Source organism: Phocoena phocoena, chromosome 20 (genome assembly GCF_963924675.1).
Source record: "Phocoena phocoena chromosome 20, mPhoPho1.1, whole genome shotgun sequence".
NCBI classification, from domain to species: Eukaryota; Metazoa; Chordata; class Mammalia; order Artiodactyla; family Phocoenidae; genus Phocoena; species Phocoena phocoena.
In genome coordinates this window covers 30,476,676-30,495,486 of record NC_089238.1, presented here as the reverse complement: position 1 = coordinate 30,495,486, position 18,811 = coordinate 30,476,676, and the positions used below count along the sequence as shown (strand labels likewise).

Below are 18,811 nucleotides of genomic sequence, written 5' to 3'. Positions count from 1 at the left end.
CACCCCTAAGGAGAAGAATAAAGGAGGCCCTAGATTTTCCATGACATGGTACTGTAGGCATGTTAGCCTGAGCCCACTAAGGATCTTATTCTGTTTAAGATGGGAGAATGCAGTGGCTAAGACAGGGGCTTTCAACCTTGGCTGGATATTAGAATCACTGGAGGAGCTGTTAATACTAATCTCCACGCCCCACCGGCTGCACCCAGACCAATGAAATGAATCTCTGGGTGTGGGATCCAGGCATCAGTGTGTTTTAAAGCTCTCCAAGTGGTTCCAATGAGCAGCCAGTGTTTAGAATTGCTGGGCTAAGAGCCTGGACTTTGGAGCCAGACTTCCTGGATTCAAACCCACTTCAAATGTCACTTCCAAATGCATGGCTGGGATATAATCAAAGCTGGATAAATGTTAGTTGTGACTGTGACAGTATTTTGGAATAATAATAGCCGTTTATAATGGCTAGAATCCAATATAACACAGAAGTTAAGCCTGCGGACTCTGGAGTTTCACTGCTTGGCAAGGGAGGGGCCAGGGTGAGGAGAGTGAGGCTCCTGGGGGCAAAGTGTAAGGGGGCTCTCACTCTTCGAGTCCTGTAGCTGCAAACCGTCTGGGTCCAAATCTTGGCTCTGCACAGGACTAGCCATGTGGCCATGGGCCAGTGATTTACAGTGATTTATTCATCTGCAAAATGAGGCCGCGGTCACATATGCAATGAAGGGAAGAGTTACAGAAACCTCATCAGGCTGGTGTGAGGCTTACACTGAAATAACACATACAGAGAAGTTAGCAGAAAGCTTGAGGCACACGGTAAGTGATTAGCTGTTGATGTGATGAGGAGAAAGACAGGGATGGTGGTGTTGCTTAGATGCTTACTTTAAGTAACAGCAGTCCTTCAGATCCGTCTGGGGCTGTAGAAGGATTTTGAATTCCATGACAACTGTGGACCCTCTCCCCACAAAATTCCCAAATCTATGTAATTGTGCACATGCCTGCTGAAGTCTGCAGAAAACACAGATGGGGGTAGCTGGACACACAGGTCCAGGACCCTCAGCAAATTCTCCGCCATGGCTCATTGAGGGTAGTTCCTGGGTCCTGAGAACCCTGACTCCTCTGAGCCCCAGGAGGCAGCAGACTTTCCAGAGGCCACCTTTAACCACACCAAGGCTCCTTGGTCATGCTGCACCGAGATGGCAGGAGTGGAAATGGTCCTCAGGAACCCCACTCTCTGGATAATCAGAACTCGTTCCAAGGTCCTTGGCTTAGGGATTATATAGGACCAAAGAAGAGTGGCCCTAAGGTTTTGGTGTTGGTAAATTCTTGTTCTCCATCCTCTAGACCTGCACTGCCCAATATGGTAACCACGAGCTATTTACACATAAATGAATGAAAATTAATGAAGTTAAAAATTCAGGGCTTCCCTGGTGGCACAGTGGTTGAGAGTCTGCCTGCCGACGCAGGGGACGCGGGTTTGTGCCCCGGTCCGGGAAGATCCCACATGCCGTGGAGCGGCTGGGCCCGTGAGCCATGGCCGCTGAGCCTGCGCGTCTGGAGCCTGTGCTCCGCAACAGGAGAGGCCACGGCAGTGAGAGGCCCGCGTACCGCAAAAAAAAGAAAAAACAAAAAAATTCAACTTAGTCACGCTAGCCACATTTCAACTGCTCACTGACCACGTGTGGCATGTAGCTACTGCACTGGGCTGTGCAGACATAGGACATTTCTATCACGGAGAGTTCTCTTGAGCAGGACTGCTCCAGACCAGCAGTCCGCAAGCCACGCCCCGCCCCTCCCCGCCCCGCCCCCAAATCCAGCTGTGGCCCATTGAGTTATGGCCTGTGAGCTAAGGATGGTTTCTATCTTTTTAAAGGGTAAAATCAAATAAAGAATATGCAAGAGACCTACGTGGCCCACAAGGCCCAAAATATTTCCTATCTAATTTTTTACTGGAAGGTTTTCCAACCACTACTCAGACCATGTGTACCTTGAGAGTGAGGTTTGAGTGGGATTTACTTGTCCTGCCCCACAGTTTGTACCAGGGACTTTCTGCTTAGCTGCTAACAGTTGTGTAGGGGGTTGCTAAAATGGGACTCACGCCCGCCTGAAGCATAAAGACAATAGATGCTACATTCTGAAGAGACCACCATGCAAACATTTGAAATAAGGTGACTGAAAACAAGTTGACTATTACCAACCTCAAGGACTTAAAAGGACGGAGTAGAGGTTGAGAGGATTCTAGGGAGCAACAAAATAAATAATGATGGCTATGGGTTAAAACCACAGAATAAAATAAATACCAATGAGGCCATACTGATAGAAATGAATAAATGAGTAAACAAACGAATGAATAAATAGGGGAAAAGGGACTTTTCAATTAATCTAGAGGGAATGATGGGACTAGAAATCACTTTAGATCAACACTATAAATAATAATCCTTGTTTGCAAGACTCATTGAAGGATGGTAAGAACTGTGGGCAAAAGTCTGATGACAAATGAGATATTTGCATAACCTCAAAGTAACTTCCCAGAAGACACTTACTAATTACAGAGAATAATGCTACCTCTGCACAGGAGGAAGCTGGTAGATAGCACTTTAGCTGAGTGATCAAGGTCAACATGCCTAGTAATAAGAGACTGGCATCCTGTACCCCCTGATATGATGCACCGAGAAGGACACAATGTCATTTCCAAGTTATTCTTGCCAAAAATGTCAAAGTCAGTCTAATCAGGAGAAAACAATGACCAACCCACACTGAGGGCTATTTTATAGAAAAACTGACCAGTGCTCTTCAAAAGCATCAAGGGCATGACACTCGAGGAAAGACTAAAGAACTCTCACAGATTGAAGGAGACTAAGGAGATGTGACAATTAAATGCCACATGGGACTCTAGGTTGGATCCTGGACCAGGATATGACATTAGTGGGAAAACTAACAAATTCAAAAATAGTCTTTAGCAGGTTAGTTAATCCATGTTAATTTTCTGATTTCAATCATTGCACTATGGTTGTATAAGGTGTCAACATTAGGGGAAACTGGGTGAAGGGTCTACAGGGGCTCTGTGTACTACATTTGCAACTTTTTTCTACCTCTAAAATGATTTCAACATAAAATATTTCTTTTTTTAAAAGATGTTCTGTCTTCTACACCAGTCAGTGCCTCTCATACACATAGTCCAAATAATTTCTCTGAGCTGTACACAACTGGCCTGCCTCCCACTTCCTAAATCTCACTCACAAACTCTGGCTACTTTCACCCATGGAAGCCCCAGAGAGACAGCAGCACACGGTGGACCAGGTGACAGCTTCAGGATCAGATTGACTTGGGTTCAAGCTGCAGCTCCATCATCTACCAGCTGAGCCCTTAGGTGTTCCCCTGGCTGACTTCATCAGTTCTTACGACACCTCCTCCTAGAAGCCCTCCCTGACCACCTGCACTAAAGTTCCTTTTCCCTATACAATCACTGTGTAGCACTGGTTTTAGTTCCTTAAGAGCACTTATACTCCCTAAAATGTGTTTGATTTCCTGAAGGGCATGTTCACGCTGTACAGCATTCTTGCTTCCTTACCTTTTTGCTAGTGTGTTGTCTCCCCACCCCCATTCTGCGCCAGAACACAAGCTCCTCAAGCTTTGTCCACAGCTGTATCCTTGGCTTCTAGCCAGGATCATGCCTGTGGTGGCTGCTGAGTATACATTACAGTGACTGACGTGGCCCCCTCCCCTCCTGTGGTTTTCCTTAGCGTTTGGCTCAGGTCCTGCCCAGCACAGGTCTCGATGCGCCCGTGTGAACAGGACAAGGGGTTGATGACTTACTCATAAAACTCTGCTGCCGGCGTGAACTTGTACTTGGAGTACGTGGTATGGTTGCCCAGCACGGAGCTGTTGAGGAGCTTGGGGTCGGTGCAGTTGGGGCTGTTCCAGGCATGGCCACAGTCAGTCCAGGGCAGGTTAAGGGTGAAGGAGGAGAAGAGGTAGTAGAGTGACCAGGCAATGATGACATTGTAGTAGAAGCCAACGTAGAGTGCAATGAGGATCACAGCGTAGCCAACTCCTGGGTGGGGGGCAGAGGGGGTCAGGCGGGGGCAGAGGGGGTCAGGCAGCAGCTTCCTCAGAACCACCTCTCCTGGGGAGCTGGCTCAAACCATTGCACTACCCGACCTGCCACACCTCTCTTTTTTTCTGTAGCAGATTGTCGGAGCCCTAAATCCCCTAGGGCCCCACCCCCCATTCCTTTGCCTGAGGGCTCTCTCTTGCCCCTGGAGCCCCTTCTGTCCACTTATCATCAGGCAAGGCGAAAGTGCCAGGACATTTAATGCCCCAGGGAGCAGCCGGGTCAGGTGTTGGAGCATAAGTATCCCAGCTCCCCCCACCCCTTGGGCAGGATAATACTGAGGCATGATAACATTCTCTCCCAGCGGAATGAAGCCCCTTGCCCACGGTGGAAAGGCACGTGATCCATTTATCATGTCTGCCATGGGAGCAAGAGGGGAGAGTAGTGGTATGTGTTCTGGGTACTTCTGATACTTCTGTGAGTTTTTCCCAATCAGGAAAACAGATTCCCTCTGGTTACTCAGCTGTACAGCCTGGACTGGAACCCAGATTTCCAGACTTTCTAGGCTAAAGCTGTTCCTGACACCCCCAATGTGTTCCATGTAACTTTGAATGGTGGACGTGCTTGACCTTGCCAATAACTGTAAATCTCGAGAGAGTTGGTCTACCGTAGATCCCACCTTTGGAGCAGGTTCTCCAGGGGCACACAGAAGTCTTTTAGAACAACCTTTGACTCCCCCTGATTCCTTCTTTACCTTTGAAAAACGGGCAGATCTTCCACACGGTGGCTGCCCCTTCCCGGTTGTACTGGCCCAGAGCCAGCTCCATGTAGAACAGGGGCATGCCAGCGATGATGAGGAACAGGGTGTACGGGATCAGAAAGGCACCTGGAAGACACAGAAGCAGAGCGTGAGCCCCTAGATCCCTGCTCAGCCTTGGGCCTGCCCCTCAGAGTGTGTGGACCCATGTCAGCCAGAGCTGTGAGGGTCCTCATTCATGTCACCCGGCCACTTCTCAAGGGATGCCTTGTGGTAGGTAAATCAGAGCAATTAATACAAATAGCCATAACATAATAATAGTTATAGCAGTAGTCATAATCATAATCATAATAATGAGGGTCTGTGCTCAAATTAGTAAAATCTGTGTTCATCAAAGCTAAATAGGCTTGGGCTTCCCTGGTGGCACAGTGGTTAAGAATCTGCCTACCAATGCAGGGGACATGGGTTTGAGCCCTGGTCTGGGAAGATCCCACATGCCGCGGAGCAACTAAGCCCATGAGCCACAGCTACTGAGCCTGTGCTCTAGAGCCTGAAAGCCACAACTACTGAAGTCCGTGCACCTGGAGCCCGTGCTCCACAAGAGAAGCCACCGCAATGAGAAGCCCGCGCACCGCAACGAAGAGTAGCCCCCACTTGCTGCAACTAGAGAAAGCCATGCACAGCAACAAAAGAACCAAAGCAGCCAAAAGTAAATTTAAAAAAATAAAAAAAAAAAAGCTAAATAGGCTTGTTTCTTGCAGGATTCTCCTAGCCTTTGATACACAAGCACAAGCTGTGACGGGCTATGAGGAAGATCAGGTGCAGTCTTTACCAAATTAATTTCAACATAGAATCCTTTCTTTCATGAATCACAACTCTGGGGAATGCCAATCACCCCAAACCCTTCCTTTTATAGGTAAGGCAATTGAGGCCAGAGAGGGAGAGACAGTGCCCAGAGTTACATATGACTGAGTTTTCATTTTGCTCATGTCTATATCAGTTTAAGGTCACCTCGGGTTTTCCCAAACATGACCTCACTGGATTGTCCTTAGTCGCACATCAGCTCATAGAAATAATCAGAGAGGGTCATTATTTCCCCCCAGGGGAAATTGAAGGCACAGAAGGGAGTCGAATTGGTTTTGTTTGCACTGTTGCTAAGTGACAGAATCAGGATTCGCATTCATGTCTTCCAACCATCAAGCTCACTCTGTTACTGCTGGCTGAAGGTAAACAAACACCGGATCAAAGAGGTCAGAGGCTCAAGTCTCTGACCAGGGAAGATGCCCACCCAGAACACTGCCGAAGCTACAGGGAACCCTTGGCAATGGGCAGCAGCAAGTCCCTGGGAAAATTCCTGGTAGAATTAGACACGTCTCAGTTCCAGAGACAGTTCTCAGTACGCCTGGTAGCCTGGGGTGAGCTTAACGGGCTGTGACGCCGTGAGGTGACTCACAGGGGTACTTGCCACGTCAGCCTAGGCTGCTCCTTGGCCTGGTGCAACCGGAGGTGGCCAGGCCAGATCCACACTCCTCCCGCCATTGGCCTTTGGCTGAGATGTCGTAACCTTGGAAACCAAACACTCTCTGACCCGCCCACACTAGGAAAATGCAGAAACCGGGAAATGCGTAACGATGATAATATTAGGAATATAATATTCCCTACTGTGTTCCCGGCACTGTGTTCCATGCAATATCTCATTCCATCTTCACAACAACCCTAAAAGTATTACTACCGCCATTTTACAGATGTGGAAACCGGGGCACCAGGCTAGCAGAGAACTGTGGCAAAGTCACATGCACCCAGGGTCGAACTCCCCCAGCTACTCAGACTGTCAGTCTCCACTTTCCTCCCAGGGCTTCCCCTCAGGAAGCCCAGGGCTCTTAGGGACAAAGCATGAAGTTTTGGCCGCAGTGCTCTGAGACCCAGTCCTTCTGAAGCAGGAGATGGACTAGCAGGGTGGGCAGTAGGGAAGAAACCACTGGAACATGAGTACCTCCTATGTATCAAGCAGGGCACTGGGCACTGGACATCTGTGATCCCATTTATCCTACCCAGAAACCATCTCAGGTGGCAACTGCTATACCCATTTTTCAGAGGAGGAAACTGAGGCTTGGTGACTTGTCTAAATTCACCCAACTGGTCAGTGATAGATCTGAGATTTGGGCCCAGGTTTGCCTGGCTCCAGAGCTCCAGAGCCATTCCCAAAATATTCTGTTGATTCTAGAATATCCCAGCCTCGATGGAGGACATGAGTCTGCATAGAGGCTTGGTGGAGGGTGATCTGAAACTGGGACTCTGGGGCCAGCTGAGCCAGCTGGTCTGCTGGTCATGGGCTGGTCCAAGCCTCCAGCCCCTGCTCCAGGCTGGACTTCTTTGAAACGGTCACATGCCAACCTCTCTCTTCCCCTCCTCATTTCTACTCTCAATCTCCACCCTTCTCTTTTCCCACACAGAGAGGGCTAGTGTGGCACTGGAACCCACATCTGTTCACGCTGCTGATAGCAATGCCGGTGATGCTGATGGAGGTCGGGGTGGTGGTGGTGACGGTGGAGCTGGTGAAAGTAACAAGTACCATTTATTGAGCTCCGTTATATGCCAAGCCACACACTAAGTTTTTGCATAATTATTCCTTTAAAACCACCCCTGAGAATTACCACCAATCCCATGTAAAAGATGAGGAAACTGAGGCTTAGAAAGGTCAAGATGCTTGTCCAAACTAGTAAGTATGCTTGCTTGGCTCCACATCTGGATCTGTTGGAGCCCCACTCTGCCTTGTGGCCACCTGTCACTGCCCTTGGGGGCCTGGAGCCAGAGAGTAAGGGAAATAGATGTATTAGAGTATTTAACAGGCCTGAAGACTGAAGTCAGTGGTCCAAGGGATAACAGGGAAGGAAAAAGCCAGGAGTCATGGCTCAGATCTCGGCACTGTGGTTTGCTCCTGTCAACTAAATGCTCTTTTCTACAACCAGAGGAAAAAGCAACATCAGCCCATTCATCAGGGATCTCACACTGGCCAGTTTTCTCAACTCTAACCCTCTGGGTGGCACTGCCAACAGGTCGGTAAATTGCCCAGTTGTAGGTAAATAACCCTCTTGTGCTGGCTGGGAGTTCCAGTGGAAGGAGAGGAGGAAAGATTATGGGTCTGCACAAGCCCAAGACTCTTCCAAGTGCATTTGATGTGGGGCAGCCAAAGCTTCAGGTGGTAACAGATGGGGAACGTTCAAGAATGTTGGAATGGCTGAGTATGAATGAAAACCAGAAAGCTGCCCAGTGGCCAGTGTCTTATTCTAAAAGAGGACATCGACCAGGGAGATGGCCTAAGCCCCCTTGCAGAAAGATCTGGAGGAAGCCAGGACAGAGCTGAAGAGTCAGAAAGAGGTTTCAGGGGTGCCTGAGGTCAGCTAAGGATGCTTCTCCTAGAAACAGCCCTGCAGCAGCTCCTGGGACACCGAGGCTGGTTGCAAACTTACTAGAAGGTACTGCTCTGCAAGGCCCATAAGTGCCACATTCCCACGGCCCTGCCTCATCTCCATGCGTGGCAGTGTCAGCTTCATCCAGCCTCATGCAGGGCCAGAGAGCTGAGAACCTGAGGAGCTACTGGCCCAGAATCCTGGCTCTGGAATGCTCTGGCTGGGCTGACAGGGGCAGACCTCCCGAGGGTCTCAGTTCCTAGGGGTCTCCAACATTCACACACGTACACAGATGCACACCTGTGCATCTCCATGCAAAGGTACACACGGATTCTGCACGTCAACACACTCACACGAACACAGGAAGAAAAGACTGTCAACTGCGAAAGGGACTCCAACCCGTGGCCTTTGGGTAAATTCAGTAAGAAAAGCATCTGTCTGGCACACACTGCCTGATGCCGCCCCGCCATTAGAGAGGAACCCTACTGGTCAGAGAGGGGCTCTGGACTCCTCTGTGCAAATGTCAAGTCCTCGGAAAAGGGAAGCCAGTGGTCACTCAGTTCAGATGGGAAGTGCTGGAGCAGACCCCTGGTGGGGGAGGAGGACCCCAGGGGAGGGGACGGGATGCCTGTGGGAGGTGGCTCAGCAAGAGGAGGTGTGGGCCAGGCCTGGTGTGAGGGTGGAGAGACTGTGATCAGGGAGGGGCTGCAGGAGGGACAGGAGGGTCCCTTGAGACCTCACTGGCCCAGCTTCCCAGTTGGGGGAGGGTAGGATTCCTCAAACTGGCCACATCCTGATGTATTAAGAAGTGAAAACCCACAGGACTGTTCGCCTGGTGCCTGTAGCTCAGCTATGGGTTGTCACTGCCCGTGGCTTTCACCAGAATTCCAAGAAAAAGTTAGTCAATGCCTACGGTAGCCAGATTTGTCTCCGCTTCCCAGGTACCCCAAGGGTATAGACATCAGGGTGCAAAAGAAGGTGAGATTTCAGTAGAGACAGGGCTGCATGCAGCAGGCCCACCCGACTTGTAGAAATGGGGACAAGAGCACCGGTGGAGACTTACCCTGCGATATCCACATATTTAAAGGTGACAACTCAGGCCACAGCTGTTAAACCAAACCCGCTCTATCATCTTACCTTGACAACTCAGCATGGTTCTATTATAAAGTTCAAATCTGGAATCCCCAGTTCTTGGAGCTTTGCGCTTGAGTGTGGAGGCCTGGAGGGAGCCCGCACCCTGCTTCATCCCCACCTCAGCTCCAACCAGCAGTGTGTGAGGCCTTTTGCACGTACGTGTGGACTCTTGTGCCCACATGTCTAAGCTCTGTCCACAGCCTCTGCAGACAGGGGGCCTCTGGCTTCCCCTTGGGCCTGGGGCTGTGCAGGCCTATAACACAGTCCAGGCTGGGGAAGCAGGGTCCAGGTAAGAGGACCTTGTAGACTGGGGTGGGTGGATGTTGGAGTGTTTGGGCAGGGAATTCCGGAGTCCAGGTACCTGGAGTTTGATGGGGGTTAGAATCAGTGCTCTGAGTGGGCAGGCCCTCTCAGCCCTGGCGTGGGGGAGGCAGAGAGGAGGGCAGATCAGGGCACAGGGCCCAGGGCAGACCCCCTGTCTCTGCTCTGGACTCCTGACACAGAACTCCTAAAACCCTTGTAACTTCCTGAGTGATGGGGGTGACAGGAGCATCTTACGCAGAGCTCCTAAATCCCTGGGAATTTTCTGGGTGATGGGAGTGTCTTTTGTTCTAATGAAGCCACTCTTGGTGGGCTTCTAGATGGGGGCTGGTCCCCAGAAAGATCAAGACATGATTAGGGGCTTAGGACTTTCAGCCCCACGCCCACCCTCCAGGGAAGGAAGAGGGGCTAGAGATTGAGTGAATATCGATCATGCCCTTGTGAGGAGGCTTCATAAATATCCCAAACGTAGGGGGTTTGGAAAGCTTCCGGACTGATGCACTGGTGAGCACGTGCACATACTGGGAGGGTGGTGCACCCCATCTCCACGGGCTCAGATGCTCCTGCACCCAGGACCCTTCCATACCTCACCCCCTGTGTACTTCTTCACCTGGCTGTTTACCTGTACCCTTCATAATAGCCTTTATAACAAACTGGCAAATGTTTCTCTGAGTTCTGTGAGCTGTTATAGCAAATTATCCAACCTGCAGAGGGGGTCATGGGAACCCCTGATTATAGCCGGTTGGTCAGGAGCACAGGTGACATCTTGACCCTTGTGACTGGCCTGTGAAGTGAGAGAATTCTTGTGAGACTGAGCCCTAACCTGTGGGGTCTGCACTAACTCCAGGTGGTGTCAGAATTGAATGGTAGGACACCCACCCCAAAGTTGGAGGATGGGTTGGTGTTAAGAAAAACCCCACATATTTGGTGTCAAAAGACTGTAGAATGTGTACAAAAACGGAGTTTTCCTCTTACCCCCTTGCCTCGATCTGAGGCAATCCTGGCCCCCAACCATGCTATTTATGGCTTTGTGACCTTGAGCCAATGTGACTTCTCTGAGCTTTGGTTCCCCCTTTGTAAGGGGGGATAATACCTGCATCACTGGTTTGCTGTGATCATTAGAGATAATGGAGGTGAAGTCCCTGGCACTGAGGTGCTCTGTAAATGGGAAGCATGTCCTGCCATCACACGTAAGAGCAGCTGAGATGCGCCTTTGTACACTGGAAACCACAAGCTAGGGATCGCCCGTGAGGTTGACGGTGGCCGGGTCCTCTGCAGAGCACAGCACAGAAGCTCCCAGCACAGAAGGATTTTGAGGCAAGTTGCTTGGGCAACTCATGCCCCCATCCCAAGCGAGGCTGGCTACTCCTCCTCGTGTCCAAACAAGATTGCTGACCACGAGGAGTAGATCCAAGGATTCCCTGAGGCCACAGCCAGCCCCATGAGCAAAAAGGGCTCTGGCGGTACTGCCCAGATGCTCCTTCAAGAATGAAGGACCTGTTCCCCTGCAGCTGGGACTGCTCAGCCCTCAGCTGCAGCCCTTTGGGAATTGCCTCGGCTGAAGCCAGCTGCCTCACCCAAGGCCACATTCCCTTCCCAGGGCAGCTGGCATCCAATGACCGATGGACCCTGGGGCATACAGTCCTGGCCCCCTCACCCCAACTCAGGACCAGTCTGAAGGGCCATCCCAGCTTCAGAGGACACCATGGTCAGCTGAGGCTTTGCTGACCCTGGCAGCCCAACCTCTCTGTCTGGCCAGCTCTGCTTCCTCCCTTCTCCTAAATCCCTCTCGCTGCAGCCTCCACTTACTGTTTTCGTTCTGTCCTCCAGAACAAAACAAATCAGACTTCTCCAAAGCAATCCTTTGTGCCCTTTGGGTGCCAGGTGTAGGGTCCCCCTCTGAGTCTTTGCCAGTGGCCATTTCTGTAAGGAACCATGCCTGTTCCTATAACAAATCACGCCCAGGTCATTCAAGTTTGTCAACACGGACTCTCTGCCACAGGTAGGGTAGCTGAGCCATGTGGTATCAACTTGTGTCTCCTCTGCCCCAAGACTGACCTTCTCCTTAGGACCCTCAGCAACCACTGTGGGGCTCTGCCCACTGGCCTCAGAGTTCCCGGGACCTCAGCCCAAGTGGAGTCTTGCACCTCTTCACTCCATCCCCTGCACTCTACCGAGACTAGCCAGCAGCATTTATACACGCCTCTACATAAGCCTCTGCTACTCAAAGAGGGGATTCTACAGAATGATCTACCAAGTGACGAGGACCGCCTTTTCTGGTCCCACAAGGGGTTGCTCCCTCATCTTCACTTTGGGTTCTTCCAGCTGATCTCTGGACCCTAGTTCTGAGAGAAGGACAGTTCCAATGAGGAAACATGCTTGCTCCTCTGGTAGATTAAACCCCGCCCCTCTAAGGAGGTCAGTGGGGGTGAAATTCAGGGAAATTGGAGTTGAGGCTACCCCTCCTCCTGTGACAATTCTCCCTCCATGTCAACTTTTCAGGATCTGACTTGATTCTTACTAATGAAGCTCCTCGAAGATTCTGGTTTCCCATCTCTTCCATCCTGGTCTCTTTAAGAGGAACAAATTACAGGGTGTTTGGAACGGTCAGAACTATATTAGAGAAGGAAATATAACTCACAAAGAACAGAGTGGAACCTCACCTCCCTGATTTGGGATATAGCACCTCCAATAACAGAATTGAAAATGACGTTAACTTGTAGAATACCTGTAATAGACTATGAACTCCCTAAAGGCAGGGATTGCCTTTTACTCATCTCTATATTCCTGGCATATGACAGGCATTTAGTAAGTGGGGTTTTTTTGTTAAATAAATGGATCCCGGCAGTGACTCACACAGAGGATGCAGCTAATGAAAGCCCCGGGGCCTTTCTCCACTTGTGCTGTGGCCTAATCCTTACTTAGGCAGTTGGGTTTGGGACCACAGGGCAGGATGTAACATTTATCCCTATGAAATCCCACCTTGTTGAAAACAGTCCTTCTAGATCTTTTTGGCCAGCTCAGAGCAATGGGCCAAATCATGCTGGTAGTGCCAGATCAGTCTCAGCTCCAGCCCCTGAAGAATGCCTCATTCCTGCAAACTTGTTAGCCGGAGGGCCATACCAGCTGGCTGGCTCATGTACATCTGAGCTGAAAAATCAGCCTCAGGCTTGGCAAGCTCAGGGTGTAGATGGCCCCCTGCAGCCAGGCCCAATGCGAGGGCGATGAGTTTGCAAACTCCTGCCTTTTGTACCCGTCACCGCCTCTTACTTGACCTCAAGAACCCCAGATATTTTGGCCAAGAGGATTCCCAAAGGTCTGTGGGTACCAGAGGCCCTGAGCTCACTTGAGGAAGGAAGGGAACCCCATTTGGGACCCAGAACTACATATCTCACGGGACCCGTGTTAATCCCCATTTTCCAGGTAGGGAAAAAAGTGGGATAAGGTTAGGCTGTTAGAAACCCCAGGCCCAAGTGTGACCACTTTCCAGCCTTATATCCCTTCTAACTTCCTCTTAGAATCAAATCTGCTCCAAAATCAGGACCCTGCCCTACTCCTGTATCTAGCCTGGGTCTAGCAGTTAAAAATCATTGAACAATAAAAATAACAGCAACAACTTCATTTATTGAGCCCCTACTACGTGTCAGACACTGTTGTAAGTACTTTGCTTATATTATATCTAATGTCATATCACCCTGTGGGGAGAGGCAGTCACCTTCCTTTTCTGCACAAGGAAACTGAGATCCAAAAAGGACGAGTGCCTTGTCCGAGGCCACACTTCTGGGAAGTGTCAGGCTCAGATTCAAACTCAGGTCTGTCTGAACTTAAAGGACATCTCTCTGACAGCTCAGAGATGTCAGCCGGACACATCTCAAACAGAAGCGTTCATTTACAAAGGATAATTCAGAGTGGCCTCTTCCATGGCAAGGAGACAGACACGGGGACTCGATGGATCTGTCCACTCCTCCCTGGGGACCAACACAGGCCTGGCCAAGATCACAGGAGCGGAGGACCTTGGAAAGAGCCCCACTGACACCGCCTCCCTCTTTGAGATGGTTCTGAACAAAGCCTTGGAATTTCCAAGAGTGGCTTTCCCGGCTAGAAGGAAGCCACTTGCCCTCATGCATCCCAGCAGCTGGCTTATGGGAAGATGTTCGGACAGGTTGATCTTTCTCAGTAATTCATTCAAAAAATATTAGCCAAAAAATATATATATATTAGCCAGGGGCCTAAACTATTGGCACCTTTATCATTTCAAAACATCCTCCAGTCTGGGCCAGCATGAACAGCTGGACTTGGAGGTTACCGTGTTAATACTGGCACCAGAAGAGAACACAGCCTGTTAAATAATAGGGTGCGTGAGTCCTGGCTTGGGTGCAGTGCTGAGCCAGGCATTGGAGAGGGACGGATCTTGGGGGTCATCCAAGCTCACCTCCAGCTGTAGCAGGGAACTTGAGCTCAGAGAGAGTGACAGAGATGGGATTTGAACTTGGGTCTTTGGGCTGCTTCTAGAATTACAGGATATCCACCTGCCAACCTGCTTGCCCATCTCTAGGGCTGACTTTATAATTGCTGGATGGGAATTGATCCACAAGGAGCAGCCAGGAGGTCTCAGCAGAGACAAAGCCCAGAAGGAGCCAGCCAAGCATCCCCTGGAGGGGTGCAGAGTAAGAACAGGAGCTGCCTCAGACCCTGAGATGTGGGACTGCACCGCTCCATTGTGCCAGCCGTAGACATCCTAGCCAGAAATGGAAATTCACTCGTATAACTTCCCCACCCCGTAGCCTGCCAGCCACGGTCTCCATAGCCTGGCCCCAACTTGCCTCTTCACCCTTATCTCTCCCAGCTCGCCCTTCTGCCAGTCTGCACTCCTAATCTCAGAGACGATCCCTCCTGCATTCTTGAACACCTAGTACACCTGCTCCCTTCCCCAGGCTTGTACGCGCTCCATCCGTCCCAAGGAGCTGAGTTCCAACCACACAGCTCACTTCCTCTGAGTCTTTCCTAAGCAGCCTCTCCTCAGGCCTTTAGAGCACATGACACCTCTCCCATCCATCTCACGCATCATCGCGAGGATGTGAATAAGAGGTGGCAGCTATCTTTACTAAGGCCGTACTTCACGCCAGGCCCTCCACAGCATTATCACATTGAGTCCTCACAACAACCCTCTGAGTTGAACACCATTGTTTCCATTTGACAGATGAGGAAACAGAGGCTTGGAGAGGTGCCCAATGTCACACAGCTAGAAGCTGGAACCCAGGACTCCACAGCCAGGGCTTCTGATCTCTAGGTGCCAACCCCGCCTCCCACCAGCACAGGCTGCCTCACTTTGTTAGCTCCTGCCGGTGGAGTTGGGGGTTCTGCTGTTCCTGGGTAGGCATTAGGTCTCTGAGGGCTTGAACCATTTCATTCATTTTTTTCATCCAACAGAAGTTTGTCGGGCACCTTCTACCACATTGCCAGGATCTAGCCCTTATCTTGGGCATTAGAAATACAGGCATGAAAAAGCCACAGTCTCTGCTCTCATTGTGCCCCCGTCTGTTTGGAAGACAGACTCACAAAGAGACAAATGACTCAACAACTCAGGATGGGTGATGTGCAGGGCTAGCAAGCCTAGGAGAGGGAGCTTCTGGCCAACTTCACCTAAAAATTGGAACGTGTGACAGATGTGCTGTGTTTGGTGCCCTGGGCGCCTGGTACAGACTACCTTGCATACAGCAGGCACTGTCAGTTGGTGGTGGTGGCCAAGTGAGCGGACAGTGTCAGTGAAAGCCCCAGAATATCCATCTAGCTGATGTGTTCAATTGGCCATCTGGGGTGCTTTTAGTTTCAACAGATACTTATAACAATGGAAATGATGTGTAGTGCATGACAATGAAGCCCTTAGATGACTAGAGCTCCTGGCAGGCAGAAGTGGTGGTTAATACATCTAGGTGACCCCTGCAGAGCCTAGCATTGTAGCTCATGCCAAGAGGAACCCAATCAGTATTGCTGATTAATGACAGAACCTTCTGCTGTCTAGGGACACGCAGCCTCGGACAGTCATGCAGGACATGCTAGACAGAGTGTCCTAGGTTTTCTTAGTCTGTCTTTTATTCCTCATCTCCCTGTCTGCTAAAAATACAGAGAACCTGCATTTCCTCCCTCCTTGAGTCCAAAGGGCCAGAATGCTTAAACCTGACCAGAAACTCTTGAGAAGCTACAGCAGTCAAACGAGGAAAAGTTTCACCTCTGGATCATCTGTTTTTCCATTCCTCACCCAAAGCAAGTGTCCAGAGTACACACTGAAGCAATCAGCAGGGGCCCAGACCCTATGGAACAAAGTCATGAGCTTTCCCTCCAGCTCCAAACCCTCACCCTACCTCCCTCTGACCCCCTGGAGTCCTGAGCCAGAGCCCCTGCCAGGCAGATGGCCCAGTGGATAGAAAAGTGTTTCGGTTGCTGGTGGCCACCCCTTTGCCGACTTCTTCCTCTGGGTCATTTTCCCAGGCTCTCTACAGGGTACTCCTGAGCCCATCCCAGCAAAGGGGGCAGGTCTGGGGTGGTTTGGGCAAAAGCTCTCAGGAAGGAGTTAGGGCTTTAGGCTCCAGTATCCTGCCCCCTGGGCTGCTTCCCCCAGGACTCTGCCCCCTGAGTAGGCGATAGTTGATTTCAAGGCTCTCATCCCAGGGCAGACAGTAATCGGTCACCCAGCAGGGGGAGGGGGAGAGAGCCTGGTTGCTGGACTGGGGTCTCCTCCAGGCCTTCCTCCCACTCCACCCTGCAACATGGCCAGGACCCCAGGAGGTAGAGGCTTCATCCCAATCACCCAGGCCTCCTGTCTCAAGGACCAGGCCAGTTCTTGGTACCCACTGATGCAATCCCGCCTAGGCTGTGTGCTCTGGTCCCTCCAGCCAAAGGACCACCAACCCGAGAGTGGAGTTCTCTCTGCCACTAGCTTCTCTTTATGTGTCTCTGTTCCAGGGTTTCTGTCCCCAAGGGAGCAGGGCCTCCCAAGTGCCTTCAGGGTACCCAAGTCCTTTATCAAACCTGGAGCGCTGGAGTTGGGGTCACCGTGGGCACTTTTGGCGCCCAGTCAAGAGCTCTCCACCTCCCTTCCTGCGGACCATCAAAAAGTCAGAGTTCCTCACGCAACCTGGTCCTTCCACGCATGCGCCTATCACCGTCCAAAGTCATGCCTCGATTTCCCTGTTCCACAGGGGATTCCTTTTTCCGTGAGCCCTATCCAGTCCCTTCCTGCGTCCCAGACTTGCCCTTCTGCCTCCTCTTCTCTGTGTGTATCCCAGCTCCTCTCCCGGCCACCGCTGTGGACTTCAGGTAGCCTCCCAAGTACAAACCCCCAACCCCTCAGGGGGCTCACCTCCACCGTTCTTGTAGCAGAGATAGGGGAAGCGCCACACGTTGGCCAGGTCTACGGCGAAGCCGACCACCGACAGCAGAAAGTCGATTTTCTTGCCCCAGGTCTCCCGGGGCTGCTCGTCGCCGTCGCGGGATGCCAGGAGGCACTGGACGCCGTTGCGCTCTTTCACCACCAAGAGTTCTGCAGCTTTGCGCTTCCGCTGGGGCTGCTCCGACCCCGGGCCCGCCCCGCTGTTCTCAGGCTGCACCTGTGGGTTCATCCGCGCCAGAAGCATGGGTGCGGCTGGCGAGAGGGGAGTCGGCGATACTGGGAGCACGCCAAGGCTCTGCTGGAATCAAAGGAAAAGATGCGGTCACTGGGCCCTTCCACCCTGCCTGCGCCTCCCGAGGCCTCCCGGGAGCGCCGGGATACTGTGGTCGGCGCGCGCTGAGCGGACGCAAGGTTCCTAGAAAAGGGCGCGCGTCTGTTGGAAAAATTTGGAAGCAGAGGTAGTGGGGCGCCCGGCTGGGACGGCACTTCGAGGTGGAGACCACCCCTGCCGCCCTAGGGATCCTGCTAGGCACCCCGCAGCTCTTCCCTCATTCACCCGCTCTCTCTTGTCCCCAAACGGCGGAGTTTGGACACGTCCAGGCAGAGGTTTCCCAGGGCGGTGACCCGGCCGGGTGCAGCTGGCTGCCCCCTACCCTCAGCTCGGGTCTGAGCCACGTCCGAGAGCCCCAGGGGTCTCCCCGGACACTTATTACTTCTGTACTTCAAACTCGCTGGCACCCTACCTCTGCGCATCCCAACCTGGGCCTCCCCAGCACACCTAGCTCGGTTCCGCGCGCAGGGCGCACTCACGTGTTCGGCGGCGACGGGATCCCGGCTGCCGTGCGCCCTGCTTGCCTGCTCCGGACCCGCCTCGCCTCGCCTCGCCTCGCCTCGCCTGGCTGTGGGGCGCGGGCTGGGGCTGGGCTCCGCCGCGTGGCGCTCGGGCGCGGCCTGAGGAGCGCTGAAAGCGCGGGGCGGCCGGCGGGGCGCAGGCTGGCTGGTTCTGACCGAGCCGGGCGGGGGCCGGGCTGGTAATGTAGCCTGCGCCCCAGGTAACGCGGCGATTGCATTAACCCAGCGCCGGGCCCGCTCTGTCTGGAGCCTGTTAGCGCTAATGGAGACTGACAGCGCGGCCGGGGATGGGCAGGGGCGGGAGCGCGGCGCGGGCTCAGGGGACGGCGGGAGTCCCGCTCCCGGCGACTCACGGGACCCGGGCGCCCATTCCCGTTGCAGCACGCACTGGGACACCAGACTCAGCTCCTGGGGGCACCAGGCTCTGACCTCTGACTACGGGAAGAGAGCGAGACTCTCAGAAATAGTATCTGAGTCGCGGGGACCGGGAAAAGACTGGGGAGATCAACGACGGTTCAGTACCAGCTCTGTCATCCGCCGCAGGCCACTTAAACCACCTGGCCAGAGTTTCTCCCACAACAAAATGGGAATGTTCTGTTCAGTGCCTAGGAAGGCACGCTGAAGGCCTGCAGGCCATTGGGTGGGTTTTGTTTAGCTGGCTCGAATTGAAAGGTCACAACTGGGCACTTACTCCTTCGTCTGTTTGTTACGGGCAGGCTAGCAAGGGATTTGAGGTTGTGACCCCTGTTGTATGAGGCTTAGAGTCGCTATTCATTCATTTATTCACCCATTCTTGCACCCCTTTGCTCACGTGTTCCTACATATGCCTTTTATGTGCCAGGCACTGTTCTAGGCTCTTGAGACACATTAGTGGACAACTCAGTCAAAAATCCCTTAAAAAAAAA

At 52.1% G+C, this 18,811-nt stretch overlaps 1 protein-coding gene across 2 annotated transcripts in view; it reads right to left on the bottom strand.

Moving 5' to 3' along the window:
* SLC6A2 (solute carrier family 6 member 2) overlaps positions 1-17,889 on the bottom strand; it is a 41,615-nt gene extending 23,726 nt beyond the window's left edge. Inside the window, exons 1-4 of one of the 2 annotated variants that reach the window (XM_065898457.1) lie at positions 17,865-17,889; positions 17,025-17,349; positions 4,797-4,928; positions 3,805-4,042 (exon numbers count right to left, since the gene is read on the bottom strand). In XM_065898457.1, coding sequence (XP_065754529.1) covers positions 3,805-4,042; positions 4,797-4,928; positions 17,025-17,298 — 644 coding nt within the window. In that variant the 5' untranslated portion in view covers positions 17,299-17,349; positions 17,865-17,889. Of the gene's footprint in view, positions 1-3,804; positions 4,043-4,796; positions 4,929-17,024; positions 17,350-17,864 lie in introns of those variants that run through there. The other variant, XM_065898458.1, reaches the window with a different exon arrangement.
* Positions 17,890-18,811: the final 922 nt, after the last annotated feature.